Here is a 20,625-nt window from a genome sequence, read left to right as displayed (position 1 = left end):
CAGATATATTTAGAACTCTGCATCCCAAAGCAACAGAATATACTTTCTTCTCGAGTGCACATGGAACATTCTCCAAGATAGATCATATACTGGGTCACAAAACAGCCCTCCATAAGTTTACCAGAATTGAAATTATACCATGCATACTTTCAGACCACAATGCTATGAAGCTTGAAATCAACCACAGAAAAAAATCTGGAAAACCTCCAAAAGCATGGAGGTTAAAGAACACCCTACTAACGAATGAGTGGGTCAACCAGGCAATTAGAGAAGAAATTTAAAAATATATGGAAACAAACGAAATGAAAATACAACAATCCAAACGCTTTGGGACGCAGCAAAGGCAGTCCTGAGAGGAAAATACATTGCAATCCAGGCCTATCTCAAGAAACAAGAAAAATCCCAAATACAAAATCTAACAGCACACCTAAAGGAAATAGAAGCAGAACAGCAAAGGCAGCCTAAACCCAGCAGAAGAAGAGAAATAATAAAGATCAGAACAGAAATAAACAATATAGAGTCTAAAAAAACTGTAGAGCAGATCAACGAAACCAAGAGTTGGTTTTTTGAAAAAATAAACAAAATTGACAAACCTCTAGCCAGGCTTCTCAAAAAGAAAAGGGAGATGACCCAAATAGATAAAATCATGAATGAAAATGGAATTATTACAACCAATCCCTCAGAGATACAAACAATTATCAGGGAATACTATGAAAAATTATATGCCAACAAATTGGACAACCTGGAAGAAATGGACAAATTCCTGAACACCCACACTCTTCCAAAACTCAATCAGGAGGAAATAGAAAGCTTGAACAGACCCATAACCAGCGAAGAAATTGAATCGGTTATCAAAAATCTCCCAACAAATAAGAGTCCAGGCCCAGATGGCTTCCCAGGGGAGTTCTACCAGACCTTTAAAGCAGAGATAATACCTATCCTTCTCAAGCTATTCCAAGAAATAGAAAGGGAAGGAAAACTTCCAGACTCATTCTATGAAGCCAGTATTACTTTGATTCCTAAACCAGACAGAGACCCAGTAAAAAAAGAGAACTACCGGCCAATATCCCTGATGAATATGGATGCAAAAATTCTCAATAAGATACTAGCAAATCGAATTCAACGGCATATAAAAAGAATTATTCACCATGATCAAGTGGGATTCATTCCTGGGATGCAGGGCTGGTTCAACATTCGCAAATCAAACAACGTGATACATCACATTAACAAAAAAAAAGAGAAGAACCATATGATCCTGTCAATCGATGCAGAAAAGGCCTTTGACAAAATCCAGCACCCTTTCTTAATAAAAAGCCTTGAGAAAGTCGGGATAGAAGGAACATACTTAAAAATCATAAAAGCCATTTATGAAAAGCCCACAGCTAACATCATCCTCAATGGGGAAAAACTGAGAGCTTTTTCCCTGAGATCAGGAACACGACAGGGATGCCCACTCTCACCGCTGTTGTTTAACATAGTGCTGGAAGTTCTAGCATCAGCAATCAGACAACAAAAGGAAATCAAAGGCATCAAAATTGGCAAAGATGAAGTCAAGCTTTCGCTTTTTGCAGATGACATGATATTATACATGGAAAATCCGATAGACTCCACCAAAAGTCTGCTAGAACTGATACATGAGTTCAGCAAAGTTGCAGGATACAAAATCAATGTACAGAAATCAGTTGCATTCTAATACACTAACAATGAAGCAACAGAAAGACAAATAAAGAAACTGATCCCATTCACAATTGCACCAAGAAGCATAAAATACCTAGGAATAAATCTAACCAAAGATGTAAAGGATCTGTATGCTGAAAACTATAGAAAGCTTACGAAGGAAATTGAAGAAGATTTAAAGAAATGGAAAGACATTCCCTGCTCATGGATTGGAAAAATAAATATTGTCAAAATGTCAATACTACCCAAAGCTATCTACACATTCAATGCAATCCCAATCAAAATGGCACCAGCATTCTTCTCGAAACTAGAACAAGCAATCCTAAAATTCATATGGAACCACAAAAGGCCCCGAATAGCCAAAGGAATTTTGAAGAAGAAGACCAAAGCAGGAGGCATCACAATCCCAGACTTTAGCCTCTACTACAAAGCTGTCATCATCAAGACAGCATGGTATTGGCACAAAAACAGACACGTAGACCAATGGAAAAGAATAGAAACCCCAGAACTAGACCCACAAACGTATGGCCAACTCATCTTTGACAAAGCAGGAAAGAACATCCAATGGAAAAAAGACAGTCTCTTTAACAAATGGTGCTGGGAGAACTGGACAGCAACATGCAGAAGGTTGAAACTAGACCACTTTCTCACACCATTCACAAAAATAAACTCAAAATGGATAAAGGACCTGAATGTGAGACAGGAAACCATCAAAACCCTAGAGGAGAAAGCAGGAAAAGACCTCTCTGACCTCAGCCATAGCAATCTCTTACTCGACACATCCCCAAAGGCAACAGAATTAAAAGCAAAAATGAACTACTGGGACCTTATGAAGATAAAAAGCTTCTGCACAGCAAAGGAAACAACCAACAAAACTAAAAGGCAACCAACGGAATGGGAAAAGATATTTGCAAATGACATATCGGACAAAGGGCTAGTATCCAGAATCTATAAAGAGCTCACCAAACTCCACACCCGAAAAACAAATAACCCAGTGAAGAAATGGGCAGAAAACATGAATAGACACTTCTCTAAAGAAGACATCCGGATGGCCAACAGGCACATGAAAAGATGTTCAGCATCGCTCCTTATCAGGGAAATACAAATCAAAACCACACTCAGATATCACCTCACGCCAGTCAGAGTGGCCAAAATGAACAAATCAGGAGACTATAGATGCTGGCGAGGATGTGGAGAAATGGGAACCCTCTTGCACTGTTGGTAGGAATGCAAATTGGTGCAGCCACTCTGGAAAGCAGTGTGGAGGTTCCTCAGAAAATTAAAAATAGACCTACCCTATGACCCAGCAATAGCACTGCTAGGAATTTACCCAAGGGATACAGGAGTACTGATGCATAGGGGCACTTGTACCCCAATGTTTATAGCAGCACTCTCAACAATAGCCAAATTGTGGAAAGAGCCTAAATGTCCATCAACTGATGAATGGATAAAGAAATTGTGGTTTATATACACAATGGAATACTACGTGGCAATGAGAAAAAATGAAATATGGCCTTTTGTAGCAACGTGGATGGAACTGGAGAGTGTGATGCTAAGTGAAATAAGCCATACAGAGAAAGACAGATACCATATGGTTTCACCTTATGTGGATCCTGAGAAACGTAACAGGAACCCATGGGGGAGGGGGAGGAAAAAAGAAAAAAAAAAAAAAAAAAGAGGTTAGAGTGGGAGAGAGCCAAAGCATAAGAGACTGTTAAAAACTGAGAACAAACTGAGGGTTGATGGGGGGTGGGAGGGAGGAGAGGGTGGGTGATGGGTATTGAGGAGGGCACCTTTTGGGATGAGCACTGGGTGTTTTATGGAAACCAATTTGGACAATAAATTTCATATATTAAAAAAAAAAAAGTGTACAAGAAAATAAAACATGATGTGAGATTACACACACACACACAAAAAAAAAATTTAACAGTGCTTTTATAGGTACATATAAAGGTATATAGTATAGGTATACAAAAAATATATTTGCATATATAAATCTATGTAAATATAAGATAAATAGATATTTACATATATTAAATTATATGTGTATATAGATACAATTATATGTGTATATATTCATACGTATATAATACATGATATATGTATATTATATGTATACACATATATTTTTATTTCTGAATTTTGAGAGTAAGTTCTAGACATAATGCCCTTTTACCTCTAGCTACTTCAGTATGTATTTTCTAAAACAATATAATTTTCAAATTTGGAAATGAATATTAATATGATATAGATGTCTAATCTATCAAACTTATTCCTTTTTTTGCCAATTATGGCAATAATGTCCTTTTAGAAAAGAAAGTATGTGGTCCAGGACCAATCCCGGATCACAAGTTGTATTCCAATGCCATGTCTCTTTTTTTAAAGTAATCTTCAACAATTCCTCAATCTTTCTTTAATTTTCATGCACTCACTGCCTGTAAGTAACTAATCTCATTGTTTAGTGGTTTGTTTCCTATGTTTAATTTTGCACAAATGTGAATATATATGGTTCCTTCCCCCCTTATTTTCCTCTTTGCTTGTGTACCATAGACATTATTTTGGTCATTTCATTTGACACTGTATCCTAGAAATGTCAAGTCACATGACCTCCGTATCAGGTCATAAAGATCTTTCCCATTCTTCATCACAGCTGTGTGTATCAAATATTCTACTAAATATAATGAAAAAAGAAAAGAAAAGCAGCACAAATCAAATGTTCTGTGGCAGCTTGTCACACAACCTTCACAAGCCCTCATCTGCCTGGGACTAAAGTATTCATGTCAGATCAGGGCTACCATATGCTTCAAGATATTCTCATAAATTTTACTCTAGTTTCTCAGATCATTCACTTTCTTCTCATATCGGTGTCACCAGAGTTTGACCTCAATTAAAGAGTCTATATTCACTAATATCTGGATGCCAATATATCAGGGATGTCATTATTTTGTTTTCATAGTTACATTATAACAGCATCCTCTATGAATTCCATATTCTCTGCTGGTGAGGTTTGATTCAAAGTACAAACACTGAAAACTTGCTCCCCATCTCTCCTATCCCACTGTAGGACACTTAGAGAGGGATTGAACCACATTTAAATTCTAGGGAAGTAATCCGATCACATCTTCCCTGGGGTAAGGAGGTGACATGTTTTTGCATTAATATCCGAGTTCATTGCAAATGATTTATATGTAGAGAATTCTATGTTTTGTGTCTTCTATTAAAAGCTTTGAACACCTTCACATTTTGGTAATCCCATTAGTGTAACTGCCTTGCCAACAAGGGATTTTTTTAAGGATATATTTCCTGGGGCACCTGGGTGGCTCAGTTAGTTTAGGTCATGATCTTCCAGTTTGTGAGTTTGAGCCCCACATTGGGCTGTCTGCTGTCAGAGTGGAGCCTTCTTTGAATCCTCTGCCTTTTTCTCTCTTTCTCTCTCTCTCAAAAACAAATAAACATTAAAAAGTCATTTAAAAAATAAAATAAATAAAATACAATAAAATACAATAAAATAAAATAAAAACTATATTTCTCAACCAGATTCACAGCCAAGATGCAAGTACATGACTTATATTCCATCCATCTCATATCTCTATCCATGGGAGAGTTTTACATGAAAATGAATCATGAAGATACTAAGGCTAGTAATAGTCATTCATTTTGCTGGCACCAGAAGCAACAACATTTGCTTAATCTGATTATTTTACAACCAAAAAAATTTTTAAAACTTAATGGTTGCATAGTCACCTGAAGACAAGAGAAGAAAGTAAGCCACCAGCTCTAAAAATATCCCTAATCTCCCTAGTGGTCTCACCTCATCTGTCCTTTCAAACTGTTACTGCTCTAAAAGATGAAACCATCACAAAACACATTTTTGTGAAGCATTATTCTCTCAACAGACAGAATTCCCAATAGAATCACCTACTGAAGATTCTGAGAATTTTCTAGTACACACTACCTGATACCAATAGAAACTATATTCAGAAATCTAGGTTGGAGTTTATACATCTTATCAACCTGTTCCTTCTAAAAGAGCTATGAATTCAGAAGATTCGCAGCTATCTAGAAATTTTCCCATCTCAACACATTGCCTGTAACTGTCTCTGAACTGGTAAGCAAAAGAGATGTTGCAAAGATAATAGAGTGAAACCATTTGCCTGTTAAAGCTCACACAAAATAGCAAATGTTAGCTGAGTTTGTTATAATCAGTAGTGAAAAGCACACTCAGGTTTGGAACGATGTGTCAGAGATTCTGGATGAGCTAGAAAGAAAATTTAACTCAGAGCTATGAGAATTAAGAGAGATAATTTACATGAATTTCCTAAAAACATAATATGGCAAATAGCAGAATCTCAATAAATGACTGCATTTGTCATTGAGGAAAGATTTTTTTGCCAGGCAGCATGCTAGGAGCTAACATGACAATAAATAAATTTTTAAAATTTATAGTCTTTGAAGAAAGATATATATTTCCATATATATACAAATAATTATATCACTAGGTACCATGAGGGCACAGAGATGAGAAGCATTAATTATGACTCGACTTGTTAGGGAAAGATCCACTGAGAATTTTATGTAGGCATTAAGGACAAAGCAAAAGAGTGATAAAGTCAAGAGGATTCATTTATGTAGGTCCATGTATCTCTTCTTGATATGGAGTTAAATTTCCTGAATGTATCTTTTTTACAAGCCTTTTCAAAGAGAGTGAGGCTGCTTCTAAATTAAGCTATTAAAACTTATAGCCAGCTATCAATAACCCATGCTAATTTAAGAAAATTTAAGCATTATTGTACCTAAACAGATAGCTTTATTTAGGGTTTTCTTTTGATGTGGTTGTTTAGACTACACCAGCTCCAATAAAGAAATTATAGGAGATGTATTGCTGATCTTGGAACTGTTCCTGTGCAGCTAGAAAGAACAAAGAGTTTAGAAAGTATAACACTATGCTATACAATACAGACCTGCCCTGAACTACTCTTAGAACCTGCATAAACAACCAAAATGAGATCACCTGGGACCAGCTTAATTCCAGTGACCTCACCTATAATTACCTCTACTTCTCTGAGCCTGGGCTCCCTTTTCTGTATGATGTGCTCAGCAGCCCTGTCCAATTCCTATCCTCAGTGGGAAGAGCAAAAATTCATCACCCACTTTCTTTTCGTTGTATATTGAGCTAGAAAACAACGAAAGGAAAGGGGGCTCTGGAAAGACTGACTAGGTCAAAGTAAAGAAAACAACAAATTGGACCTTACCATTTGAGGAATGAGGAAAAGAATGTGAGTCAATAAAAGAGCAACATAATGTTTATAGTTGGGAGTGCTTGGGGGAGGCAGGGAGGGAACAATTACTGGGACTGGAGAAGTCTTCGAGCACTGAGGAATCTTGAAAGCTGACAGGTGTTAGTTCCATCTAAAACTATGAATTCAGAAATAAAGTTTAAGCTCCTGCATTTAAAAATAATACACTACAGGGGCGCCTGGGTGGCGCAGTCGGTTAATCGTCTGACTTCAGCCAGGTCACGATCTCGCGGTCCATGAGTTCGAGCCCCGCATCGGGCTCTGGGCTGATGGCTCAGAGCCTGGAGCCTGTTTCGGATTCTGTGTCTCCCTCTCTCTGCCCCTCCCCCGTTCATGCTCTGTCTCTCTCTGTCCCAAAAATAAATAAACGTTAAAAATAATACACTACAGAACACATAAAAGCACACCTTGGAGACATTGAGAGATGGCTGCAGACCATCACAATAAAACAAACATTGCAATAAAGTGAGTCACATGAATATTTTGGCTTCCCAATGCCTATAAAAGTTATGTTTACAATATACTGTAGTCTGTTCAGTGTGTAATAGCATCCATTATATGTAAAGAAAATAATGTATATACCTTAGGTGAAAAAAACCTTTTGCTAAAAATTGCTAACCAGCATCTGAGCTTTCAGCAAGTTGTAATCTTTGTGCTGATGGAGGGTCTTGCCTCCATGTGGATGGCTGCTGACTGACCAGGGTGGTGGTTGCTGATGGTTGGGACGGGTGAGGCAATTTTATTTCTTTAAAAAAAAAAATGCAACACTGAAGTTTTCCACATTGGTTGATTTTTCCTTTCACAAATGATTTCTCTGAAGCACACAATGCGTTTCGATAGCATATTACCAACAGTAAAACTACTTTCAAAATTGAAGTCAATCCTCCCCAGCTCTGCTGCTTTATCAATTAAGTTTATGTAACATTCTAAATCCTTTGTTGTCATTTCCACAATCTTCAGAGTATCTTTACCAAGAATAGATCCTCTTTGCTAATCTATAAGAAGCAAAGCCTCATGTTAAAGTTTTATTGTGAGATTGTTGCAACTCAGTAACACTGTCAGGCTCCACTTACAATTCTAGTTCTTTTGCTCTTTATCTATAGTTACTTCCCCCACTGAAGTCTTGGACTCCTCAGATTTATCCATGAGAGTTGACACTTCTCTCAAACTCTTGTTCATGTTGCTATATTGACCTTTTCATGAATCAAAAATGTTCTTAATGGCATTTAGAAAGGTGAATCCTTTCCAGAAGGTTTTCAATCGACTTCTCCTAAGTCCATCAGAGGAATCACTATCTGTGGCAGTTATAGCCTTATAAAATGTATTTCTTAAATAATAAGACTTGAAAATTGAAATTACTCCTTGATCCCCAGGCTACAGAATGGATGTTGCATTGCCAGGCAGGAAAACATTATTCTCATTGTACATCTCCACCAGAGCTTTTGTGTGACCAGGTACATTGTCAATGAATAGTATTATTTTGAAAGGAATCCTTTTTTTTCTAAGGAGTTGTCTCAAAGTGAGCTTAAAGTATTCAGTAAATAATGTTGTAAACAGATTTGCTGTTACCAGGATTTGTTGTTGAAATTATAGAGCAAAGCAGAGAAGATTTGGCATAATTCTTAAGGGCCCTAGGATTTTCAGAATGGTAACTGAGCATTGGCTTCTACATAAAGTCACCAACTGCATTAGCCCCTGACAAGAAAGTCTGCCTGTCTGTGAAGCTTTGAAGCCAGGCACTGACTCTCCCTTTATAGCTGTCAAAGTCCTAGATGACACCTTCTTTAGATATAAGATTGTTTCATTTACATTGAAATTCTGTTGTTTAGTGTAGCCACCTTCATCAGCTGTCTTAGCTAGACCTTCTGGATAACTTTCTGCAGTTTCTACATCAGTACTCGCAGCTTCACCTTGCACTTTTATGTTTTAGAGATAGTTTCTTGCTTTAAACTTCATGAACCAACTTCTGCTAACTTCAAACTTTTCTCCTGCAGCTTCCTCACCTCTCTCAGCCTTTCTAGAATTGAAGAACGTTAGGGCCTTGTGCTAGCTTAGGCTTTGGCTTAAGGGAATGCTGAGACTGGTTGGATCTTCTATCCAAAACTACAAAAACTTTCTGCCTACCACCAAAAATGCTGTTTTGCATTCTTACTATTTCATGTGTTCTTGGAAATAGCACCTCTAATTTCCTTCAAAAACTTTTTCATTGCATTCACAACTTGGCTGTTTGGCACAAGAGGCCTAGTTTTTGGCCTGTCTCAGTTTTCAACATGCTTTCCTCATTAAGCTTAATCATTTCTAGCTTTTAATTTGAGGTGAGATGTGTGACTCTTCTTTTTATTTGGACACCTAAAGGCCACTGTAGGATTGTTAACTGGCCTAATATCAATGTTGTTTGCCTCTGGGAATAGGTAGCCCTGTGGAGATGGAGAGAGATGGGGGAACAGTTGTTGGAGCAGTCAACACAAACATTTACCAATTAAATTTTCCATCTTGGGTATGGTTCATATACCCCAAAAAATTACAATGAAAGCAACAAAGATCAATGATCTCAGATAACCCTAACAAATATATAAAAGTTTAAATATTGTAAGAATTACCAAAATATAACACAGAGACACAAAGTAAGCAAATGCTGTGGACTTAATATCTAGTGGCTCCCATTTCCCCTCTTGGCTCTGGCCTCATGATATGGAGAGATGCCCAGGGTGAACATTGTAAACAAGAGGGGTCTGGAAGCCCTGCTTGAGGGAGGGGACTTCATTTGGAGACAAATGCAGAAAATCTATGTCCAAGGCCTATTGTTTGAAACAATCAAGGTCACAGAAGAAACACCACTAGGGACCCTAAAAAAAATAAAAACTATTTTAAAGGAATAGTATGGAAAATTATATACCAACAAATTACATAACTTATATGAAATGAACAAATGCCTAAAAGACACAATAAGAAATAGAAAATCTAAAGAGACATATAAGAAATAAAGACATTTTGTTCATAATTTTAAAACTTTTCAAAGGAAAACTCCAGGCCCTGATGGCTTCACTGATAAATTCTCCAAATTTTTAAAGAAGAAATAAGACCAATTCTGCAAAAATTCTTCCAGAAAATGGAGGAATGCCCACTCACTCTATGTGGGCAGTTTTACCCAGATACCAAAGCCAGACAAAAACAGCACAAAATAAAAACAAACAAACAAAAAAACTATAAACCAATCTTCCATCAATATAGACTCAATGATATACTACAGCATAGAAACCCACTTTAAATATAAAGACAGATAGGTGAAACATGTAAAGAAAAGGAGAAGGACAAAGTCAGAGGACTGACACTACTCAATTTCAGGACTTACTATACAGCTACAGTAACCAAGACAATATGGTATTGACAAATATCAGTGGAATGAAATATACAATCCAGAAATAGACCCACATACATTTAGGCAACAGATCTTTGAAAGTAGCAGAGGTAATACAATGGAGCAAAGATAGTTTTTTCAACAAATAACACTTGAGTAACTGGACATCAACATGCAAAAAAGAAAAAAAAAAAAAGAATCTATACAGACCTTACACATTTCACAGAATTTGACTCAAAATAGATCACAGATCTGTGAAGTGCAAAAAAATAAATCTCCTAGAGGATAACATAGGACAAAATCTAGATGACCTTTTATGTGGCAATTATCTTTTAGATACAACACCAAGGGCACAGTCCATGAAAGACGTAACTGACAGCCTGGAATGCATGGAAATTTAGACCATTTCTCTGCCAAAGACAATGTCAAGGGAATGAGAAAACAAGCCAGACTTGGAGAAAATATTTGCAAAAGATATATCTGAGAGAGGACTATTATCCAGTATACTCAAAGATTTCTTTAAACACAACAATAAGAAAACAATTTGATTAAAAAATAAGCAAAAGACCTGATCAAATATCTCACTAAAGAAATATATAGGTGGTGAATAAGCATGTGAACGATGTTCAGCATCATGTATCATTAGAGAACTAAAAATGAAAACAAGATCCACAATAAACTTATTAGGCTTACTTACTACCTACACTGACAACATCAAGCGCTGGCAAGCATATGGAGCAACAGGAACTCCAATCCTGATTGGGAATGGAAAGCAGTACAGACACTTTGGAAGACAATTTGGCAACTTCTTACAAAACTAAACAAACTCTTACCAAATTCAATCCAGCTGTGCTGGTTGCTATTTACCCAAATGCATTGGAACAAAACCCTGCATACTGAAGTTCACGGAGGTTTTTTTCAAAATTTCCCAAACTTGGAATCAACCAAGATCTGCCTCATACAGTGAATGGATATATAAACTGTATTACATCCAGACAATGATATATTACTAAGTGCTAAAAGTAAATAAACTATCCAGCCACAAAAAGACACAGAAGAACTTACATGCATATTACTAAAAAAAAAAAAGCCAATGTGAAAAGGGTATATTTTGTATGATTCCAAGTATATGCCATTCTGGAAGATGCAAAACTATGGAATCAGTAAAATTTGTAGTTTCCAGGGGTTAGGAAAGAGGGAAAAGTAAGTAAGCAGAGCACAGATGATTTCAGGGAGGTAAAACTATTCTGTATGATACTACAATGGTCAATACATGTCATTATACATTTTCCAAAACCTACAAAATGTACAACACCAAAAGTGAACCCTAATGTAAACTATGGACTTTGAGCGATAGTGATGTGTCAGTGTTGATTTACTAATTGTTAGGAATGTTCCACTGTAATATCAAATGTTGACTGTGGAGGTGGTTGTGTATGTGGGAGTACAGGAGGTATATGGGAATTCTGTACATCCCACTCAACCTTGCTGTAAATCTTAAACTACTCTAAAGAAAAAGTCCATTTAAAATTTTAAATAAAAGGATGAGATATATATTTACCATATGAACACAAATCAAAAGAAATCATCAGTGGCTATTTTAGTATCAAAGTATATTTCAGAGCAAAGAATATTACCAGGGATAAAGAAAGTTATTTCATACTAAGAAAGAAATCAATTAATCAGGAGGTAGTAACAATTTTAATTATTTATGTCCCAAATAACAGAGTTTTAAAATATATGCAACAAAAACTGATAGAGCTGCAAGGGGAAATAATTTTTAAAAATATAATCAGAGAATTGGAAGGGGAGGTCATCGAGAGGACATGACCACCAGTTGACCCATGAGTTAGAACTGGGCAATGGGAGGCTCCCCCCACCTCCCCTGTACTTGGAATGTGCATTCCACATACCTTCCTCCCTCCCAGAAGCTGCCCCAAGGATACAGCCTTGAGAGAGTGATGTGGTGTTGAGACTGTCTGGACACTATACATGGCTGAATCCACTTAAGGCCGCTATATTAACTTTAAGATTGGGCAGGTGGGTACAAAGAGCTTCTCATCATGAGGTCACCTATGATGTTGGTTATGTATCATACCAGTCAGGATATGACTCCTCTTGCAACTGGAAGTAAAACCTTAATTGAATTTGATGATATAAATCTACTTAGAGATTAATATTGCAAAAGACATGTCCTGAGTACTTATATGTTAAATGAAAAATACTTTAAAACTTCACTAATGTTTAACGCATAGCTGCTTAAAGTGTAATTTGTCTTGTCTCCTTGTTCTGATTTCTAGAATATGAAAAAGTTTTTCTTGACAAAGAAGTCCCCAAGAGATGTCCAATGTAAGTTATTTCCATGATTCTTGTTCTTCCCAGAATACAGAATAGGAGAATTTCACCCAAAGGATTCCTTCTAGTGGTGAATATGTGTCAGCCTGAGGGAAAGTACTTCTACAGATACTGTCTCCACCCAACTGCGGATGTCGTCTCAAGCATAAATCAGAAGAGAAGAGGAAATAGCAATCTGGTCTTAGAGAAAATTGTGTTTAGTAAGTTATCTCATGTTCTCTGTAACTTTCTTCTTAAAGTAATTTTTAGAATATCTGTATGTATCTGCATTACCCATGCCCACTTGCTTCGAGTTGAGTGTGGCTTGTTTAACTTCTGACCTTTAAAGAAGGTAATATAGTTTTTCTCCTCCCATCCTATTCCTATGGGAGCTTCTACGGTCTCTTTGACAAAGGTGTACATATCATCATCATGCAGAACCACAGAGATGTTCTCAGGTCAGCTTTTGGAAGATCTCCATTCTTTGATGGCTACTGGATATTAGCAAATTCCAGCTATCTTGACTCAAGTGGCTTTTTCCATTTAAGAAGATAAAGTTTTTCACATCAGATAGAGTATTTTACCTTAAAACAACTTTTAACATAGAGATAGAAGTAAAAACGGATATATATCTGGTGAGAAGTGATATAAAACTGAATTACTACAGAAATAAGATAAAACTCAGAACCTGAGAGAAAACGAAAGCACCTTAAGCTAGCAGAAGGAACTTGGACTTGCTTCCTGAACCCCTCACCAAGGGGGTATCTTAGGCAATGATTAAATTCGCTGAGTCCAAGTCTCTCCTTGAAAAAACATAAATGATAAGATTCTCACAGTTTTAGAAAAATTATTATTGAAACAAATCTTAGTGGATGAACATTGAATCCAGAAGAGCATGGAAAATGTGTTGCTATATTTTAATACTCCTAAAAGAGTAACTCAATCTGTCTCCTTTCCCTGTTTTTTCAAGTTTACTATTCCCAAAGTTATTATTACACTTCTTGTGAAAATTCTCTGAATTACAGCTAAGAATTTCAAACATGCTTTAATAGAATGTGCTAATGCCTCTTGCAGAGATTCTTAAAATTGAATAACCCCTCTTGGATAAAGCCAGAAGTAAAAGGTGAAAAAGTTGCTAAGCTACTGTAAAGCAAGCAGCATGTCTGAAACTTCTTTTGCATCTGTATATCCTATAGGGTTGCTAAAAATACGCTTGTTAACTAGGAGAAAACGTAAGAGGTAGTTTTTTTTTTTTTTTTTTTTTTAAAGATAGTACCATGGATTTTACTTAAATAACATAGTTATTTAAGTTTAGAATTAAACATGTAGGGGCATTAAACATGTATTTACTTAAATAACATAGGTCACTAAGATTGCCTCCAATAAGCTTTGGACACTTTACCGCTTTATGTTGCATATTTTAATGAACAAAAGAGGGAAATAATTGGAAGTTTGTAAGAATGTTTACACTTTTTAAAAAAATTTTTTAATGTTTATTTATCTTTGAGAGAGAGACAGAGTGTGGGCGGCGGGGGGGGAGGGGCAGAGAGAGAGGGAGACACAGACTCCCAAGCAGGCTCCAGGCTCCAGGCTCCAAACTGTAGCACAGAGCCTGATGCAGGGCTTGAACCCACAAACTGTGAGATCATGACCCGAGCTGAAGCCAGAAGCTTAACCAACTGAACCATCCAGGTGCCCCTACATGGTTTTTTTAATGTTTATTTATTTTTGATAGAGAACATGAGTGGGAGAAGGGCAAAGAGAGAGGGGATCAGAGGATCTGAAGAGGGCTCCATGCTGACAGCCCAAAGGGAGGCTCAAACTCATGAACCAACCAGGAGATCATGACCCGAGTCATAGTTGGACACCTAACCAACTGAGCCACCCAGGTGCCCCTACATGTTTAATTCTAAATATTTCCACTTCTTCCTAAGTAATGCCCTAAATTTCACAAACTATATTGTTATTCTGCAAACTACAAAAATAAATTTTGTGGCCAACTTCAGCAGGATCATATCTATATGTACAGAAGTAAGATATTTAAGAGCTGCCATAATGTTTTTCCGGTTCTCAGACTACAACCTGAAATCAACTTTTAAAAATCTGAGTTTGTCATTTCTTTCTATAAGTATTCAGAAGAATCCACCACTCACCACACCCCTTAAAATCATCATTAGTAACAAAATGGTCAAGTACAATAGCCACTTACTTCAGTTAGCCTTCAATACAATCAACACAATTATCTGTAATGCCACTGCCTACTGGTAATGGGTCACTAGCATGCCATTTCCCACGGGCAAGGATCTCAGGTTGTGCTCATTCCCAAGGACAAGACCAAGCCAATTCCCAATCCCCATATTTAAGGAGCTGCTTCCTGGGACCAATTCTGTTACAAATTTAAAATTAGAACACACCAAAAAAAGACTTACTTGTTCTTTTAATAAAAAAATATCATTTAAAGATGGTTACCTAGGTATTGAAGAACTAAAAATAGACTTTTTAAAGCACTAAGGGATCATTTTAAAAGTAGCTGAAGGAAAAAAAAAAAAAAAATACCAGCTTCAGGGCTGGAGGAATAAAGGGGAGAGTTTGGCATTATTAAAACTCAGAAGCTTAGAGGACCCCACACTGGAAACTCACACCTATGAAAGGGGGTCAGTGTAGGAGTTTTGAGAAGAAGCATAATTTCTCTAAACCAGTTTCTGTACAATAGCACTACATTCTCATAGCATGTTAAGGATAAAATGCATAACTTACATAAAACACTTAACAGTGTCTTTCACAAAGCAAACATACATACTATGAAAGCTCCCAAAGGCCATCCATTTATTGTTAGGATAAAGTTCAAACTGTGATGTTTTTCAACACCTAAAGGCCCTGCATAATGTGGTTTCTGTCTGCAGACACACCTCAAAACCACGCTCCTCATTATCATCTCAGCTTCTCCAGGCCATGAATGGAAAACAAAACAAAAACCACAGATGATACAATCCTAGAAATTCATAGTATATTTATTATTTGCTGTTTGTTTGTTGTAGGCGATGATTTCTTTACAAGGACACCCAAAGCACAATCAACGAAAGAAAAAATAGGTACACTGGACTTCATCCAAGCTAAAAATACTCGTGTCAAAGACTCCACTCAAGAAAGTGAAAATAAAACCTGCAGATGAGAGAACATAGTTGTAAGACCCTCTGATGAGGGTCTTGTAGCCAGTGGAGTGGTGGCCCTCAAAGAGATAGGTCTATATGCTATATCACAACTCCTGAAACTGTTGATGTGACCTTCCTTGGGAAAAAAAAAAAAAAAAAAAGGTCTTTGCAAATGTAATAAGGGTGCTGAGATGACATTAATTTGGAGAACCTGGGCTGGCTCCAAATCTAATTAACAACTGTCCTAATAAAAGACAAAGCGGAAAAGACAAGAATACAGAGGATAAGACCATGTGAAGAGGGAGGTAGAGAATGAACTCTTATAGTCACAAGCCAAGGAACATCAAACTCAAAATAATTTGAACATCCACTCAAAATAATTGAAAACAGGTGTTCAAACAAGCAAACAAAAAAATAGCACAAATGTTTGTAGAACAGTACTCACAATAGCCAAAGGTAGAGACAATCCAAATATTTGTCAACATATGAGTGGAAAAGCAAAGTGTGGTATGGTCATACAATGGAATATTATTCAGCCATTGAAATGAATGAAATTCTGATACATGCTACAATATAGATGAACCTTCAGAACATTATGCCCAGTGAAAGAAGCCAGACACACACACAAACACATAAAATTCCATTTATATGAAATGTCCAAAATAGTCATATCCATAGAGACAAAAAGTGGTTTCATGGTTGCCGGGAAATGTGATGAGAAGGGAATTGGGACTGACTACTAACTGGTATGGGGTTTATTTTGGGTGATGAACATGTTTTAGGAAATGAAAAATAGGAAGTGTTGCATTGGCCAAAAGTTATAAAAGGTCAGGAATGTAAATTCACTCACCACAAATTAATTTCCTCTATTCATGGATGTTCACATGAAAGAAAAAAAACTGAAATATAGTATGCTAGAAATGTTGAAAGAAAATCTCAATTGGTTTCCAAATGTGGGCAATTGGAAACAATCTTCATTACTAGGAACAAGCTGCTTTTAAGAATTCATTCATTCCATCCCTGACCACCTACTGAAAATACCCAATAAACACCAGGTACTGTGTCAAGTTCTGGCATAAAACTTTCACCTGCCTTCAGGAAGTATACCCCCTAGTGAAGGAACTAGACATTAAATAACCATTCACTGGTGTATCCAGTTACATGTTACATGTACACCTGAAAAGTGTATTCATTATAATTAGGTTAAAAAATCTGATATATATCCACAGACCCAAAACATCTAGCTTAGTGTGATCATATTTCTGATAATTTTAATTTTCAATTATTGTATTTCCCACTTGACCTGTCTTAGATTGAACACTGTTTATCAACAACTGTCAATAAATCTGTCCTATTTTGTTGTTTTGCTATACATGCAATATTGTACAAAATGTTACTTTCTTAACATCATTTTTCTTTAATACTGATAGATTTGAAGGATGGACTAACTATACCTTAAGGGCAACTATACATTGCCGCCAACCTGATTTTCTGTCCTATTTAGGTTACTTCAGTTACTTTGAAAGGAGGCTCAGAAGATACAATACTTTAAATAGCAATAATTTTATTAGTATACATCTTGAAATTGACCATCTTGGATCAGATTTCCCAAGATGACTATAAGGTATTTCATTATACAGATTCCGGTCTTTTATTTCTGACACATTAATAACAGTATGAAATGTTAATTCTATTATATTGTCTCATTTTCAAATTATACAAACATTGAATATCATTTGCCTACTTCTATATAACTTTCTCTCTGAAAATTTTTTACTTTTGTCTTTAACTGGGTTTTATTTTCTTGGTTCTTTTCATCTTTGTTTCCTGTATCCTTCATTGTAATTTTGGCCATTCTGGTCTCTTCTGAGTACCTAGTAGTTTATTTCTCATTTCTGAAATGATTTTGTCTTGTTCAAATTTTGTTCTGAGTATAAGTTGACTCTTACTTTTTATTTCCAAATTGTTCATTTTCAGTTAGAGATTTTGAATTTCTGATCCAAATGTTCTTATATATCTTGTGTTACAGGTTTAATGACATTTCATTTATGATAGAATATTATAATTTTTCTCTGTTTTGTGGCTAGAATCAGTATCAGCTTATGCCCAGATTCCAAAAGAAATAAATTTTAACAGAAAATTAAGTTGACATTTCAGGCTGCCTCATAAATACATACATACATACATACATACATACCCCTCATGAAAATTTCTAAATGAGGAATTTTGCTTAAAAAGACTTAAGATGTGTAGCCTCAGAAGGAATGTTTATCTTAACGGTAGAAGATATTATATTGCCATTTTTATTTTCAGACATAAAAGGAGAAGACATTATGGAAGATATTTAATTAGGCACAATTCTAGATTACGAATAAGAAATACAATATGAAATACATAAGGAAGCAAATTCCATCTCAATATCAGTATAAAATGTCAGGGGTGCCTGGGTGGCTCAGTCAATTAAGCGTCCCACTCTTGATTTCCACTCAGGTCAGGATCTCATTATCTGCAAGATCAGGCTCTGTGCTAACAATGCGGAGCCTGCTTGGGATTCTGTCTCTCCCTCCCTCTCTGCTCCTCCTTCTCTCTCTTTCAAAACAAATAAACTTTAAAAACAAAATGAAACAAAATTTCAACACGTAAGCATTTTCAAAACACATCGTTTTGCTTCGTGGGGTGGTGAACTGTCAGGCTTGTAAGTCTAAACAGCACAGGCTTAATGCTTGAACATGGAGTGGTATTCAGTATTGCATTGTATCCATGATACATAAAGATATGTGGCAATACTACATAGGAGTTCCTTGTATTTAACATTTTCTAAACCCCATCCTAGTTCTATTCTCTTTAATGTATGTTATTTCTTAATTCACATCTTTCTAACACCAGTACACGTTTAAAGGGAATAGTTAAAAGCAGAGTTGAGAGGAAGAAGTTATAACTTTGCCCACTTGGAAACCAGATCTTAATATGATCTCAAATACTAAGAGCTGTTTGACTGTTTTTTGTTGTTGTTCTTTTTTGCCCACTTTGTTGTTTTCTGCTTATGTGAATATCAGACAATATATAATCTATGACAAAAATTATATTCATGTAATGGAGTATATCTGTTAACCTAAGTAACAAAGAAAAGGAAAAAGTAGCAGCACACCTGAACCAACGTAAATGCTTTGTTCACCCCCCCCCCAAAAAAAAAAAAGTTGTAAGAATCAATCATTCTGTCTACATGAGAATATATTCCAATCCAGTAACACAGAAAACTTTGTTTACACCATTGCTCTGCAAATACAGCACGGTGACTTCAAATTCATGAGCCACACAAAATGCAGGTTTTCAGTATTTTAAAATTTTAAAATAGGCAAAATGGTCTCAGATAAATAAATATGCATATAATCACACCACTGACCATTAACATGGAATAAACTATCTGAGATTTTTGTTCTACTGAAAAATAAATTGTCTTAAGATAGTATATAACCCTTCAACACTTATCCATACAGTATTGCTTGCAGAAGTCACCACTTGTTTTCCCATGAGTTATTTAGGAGATCATTCTCACACTCAGGAATTGACTACTCAGTCTTTTCATTGCCATCTTCATGTCCTTGTTCCTCAATGTGTAGATAATGGGATTCAGAATGGGTGTGATCATAAAGTCCAAAATGGCAAGAAACTTATCCACTGGCACTGTGGGAAATGGCCACACGTAAATAAAGATGCACGGTCCAAAGAACAAAACCACCACAGTGATGTGAGCTGACAGAGTAGAAAAGGCTTTAGACAAACCACCTGAGGAACGTTTCCATACAGTGACCAGGATGAAGATATAGGAGATGAGCAATAAGAAGAAGGTGCCCATGGAAATGAACCCACTGTTGGCAGTAACCATGAATTCCATTCTGTAGGTGTCTGTGCAGGCAAGTTTGATAAACCAAGGAAGGTCACAGTAAAAGCTATCTATCTCATTAGGACCGCAAAAAGGCAAATGGACAACAAAAGCTACCTGGACCACTGCATGAATGAGGCCAATAACCCAAGCACCGGACAGAAGCAAAATGCACATCTGTGGGCTCATGATAGTCAGGTAGTGGAGGGGCTTGCATATGGCCACATATCTGTCCAAGGCCATGGCGATGAGCAGGACCATCTCAGATCCACCCAGGACATGAAGGGCAAATATTTGGATGACACAGCCCTGAAAGGATATGGTTTTGTACCCAGAGCATAGGTTATGAATCATCTTAGGAACTGTTAAGGTAGAAAGGCACAAATCAATAAATGAGAGATTGGCTAAAAGGAAGTACATGGGGGAATGTAAATATGGGTCAAAAGTCACTGTAAACACAACAAAAAGGTTTCCCAAAACAATTGTTACATAAAACACGGTAGAGAAAGCAAGGAGAAAATGCTGCACTGGTCTATAGGTAGAAAGTCCCAGCAACACAAATTGAGACACCTCAGAGTAATTTGTTTCAAACATTGGCTTTACCTGGTGATACCTAAAAGAGCAAAAACAAAGCAATAAAAAAGGAATTTACCAAAAATTATTATTTTAAAATGGTTTTAAGAAGAAATCTTTAGTAACAGCCAACAGGTGTTTTTAAAATATCATGTTAATTTATCTGTTCAGCTAATATACACACATAGTATAACTAATATTCCTATTGAAGGCTACCATATGTCCAGTTTTGAGGTAAAATACTGACCCTGGCTTTAGGAGGCTTACAGGCTAATGATGGATCTAGACATTAAATAGCTTTAGAGACAGATAGAATCCTCTTTTCCTTTAAAGAACAGAGCACCATAAGAA

General features: G+C 36.4%; 1 protein-coding gene and 1 long non-coding RNA gene across 2 annotated transcripts; one reads left to right on the top strand and one right to left on the bottom strand.

Moving 5' to 3' along the window:
• Positions 1-5,638: 5,638 nt before the first annotated feature.
• On the top strand, positions 5,639-12,942 carry LOC123583253. Its single transcript, XR_006704807.1, has 3 exons — positions 5,639-5,785; positions 8,348-8,428; positions 12,715-12,942. It is a non-coding gene; the product is annotated as an uncharacterized LOC123583253 (long non-coding RNA).
• A 6,414-nt stretch (positions 12,943-19,356) lies between these two features.
• On the bottom strand, positions 19,357-20,295 carry LOC123582206 (olfactory receptor 4F6-like). Its single transcript, XM_045448461.1, has one exon. The coding sequence runs from the start codon at positions 20,293-20,295 to the stop codon at positions 19,357-19,359; it is 939 nt and encodes a 312-aa protein (XP_045304417.1).
• Positions 20,296-20,625: the final 330 nt, after the last annotated feature.

The sequence above is a fragment of the Leopardus geoffroyi genome, chromosome B3 (assembly GCF_018350155.1).
Source record: "Leopardus geoffroyi isolate Oge1 chromosome B3, O.geoffroyi_Oge1_pat1.0, whole genome shotgun sequence".
NCBI lineage: Eukaryota > Metazoa > Chordata > Mammalia > Carnivora > Felidae > Leopardus > Leopardus geoffroyi.
Note: the sequence above shows the minus strand (reverse complement) of the source record. Positions and strands in the feature narration are given on the sequence as shown.

Coding starts and splice junctions, on each gene's coding strand:
- LOC123582206 (XM_045448461.1), bottom strand. CDS start 20,295: ATGTTTGAAACAAATTACTCTGAGGTGTCTCAATTTGTGTTGCTGGGA.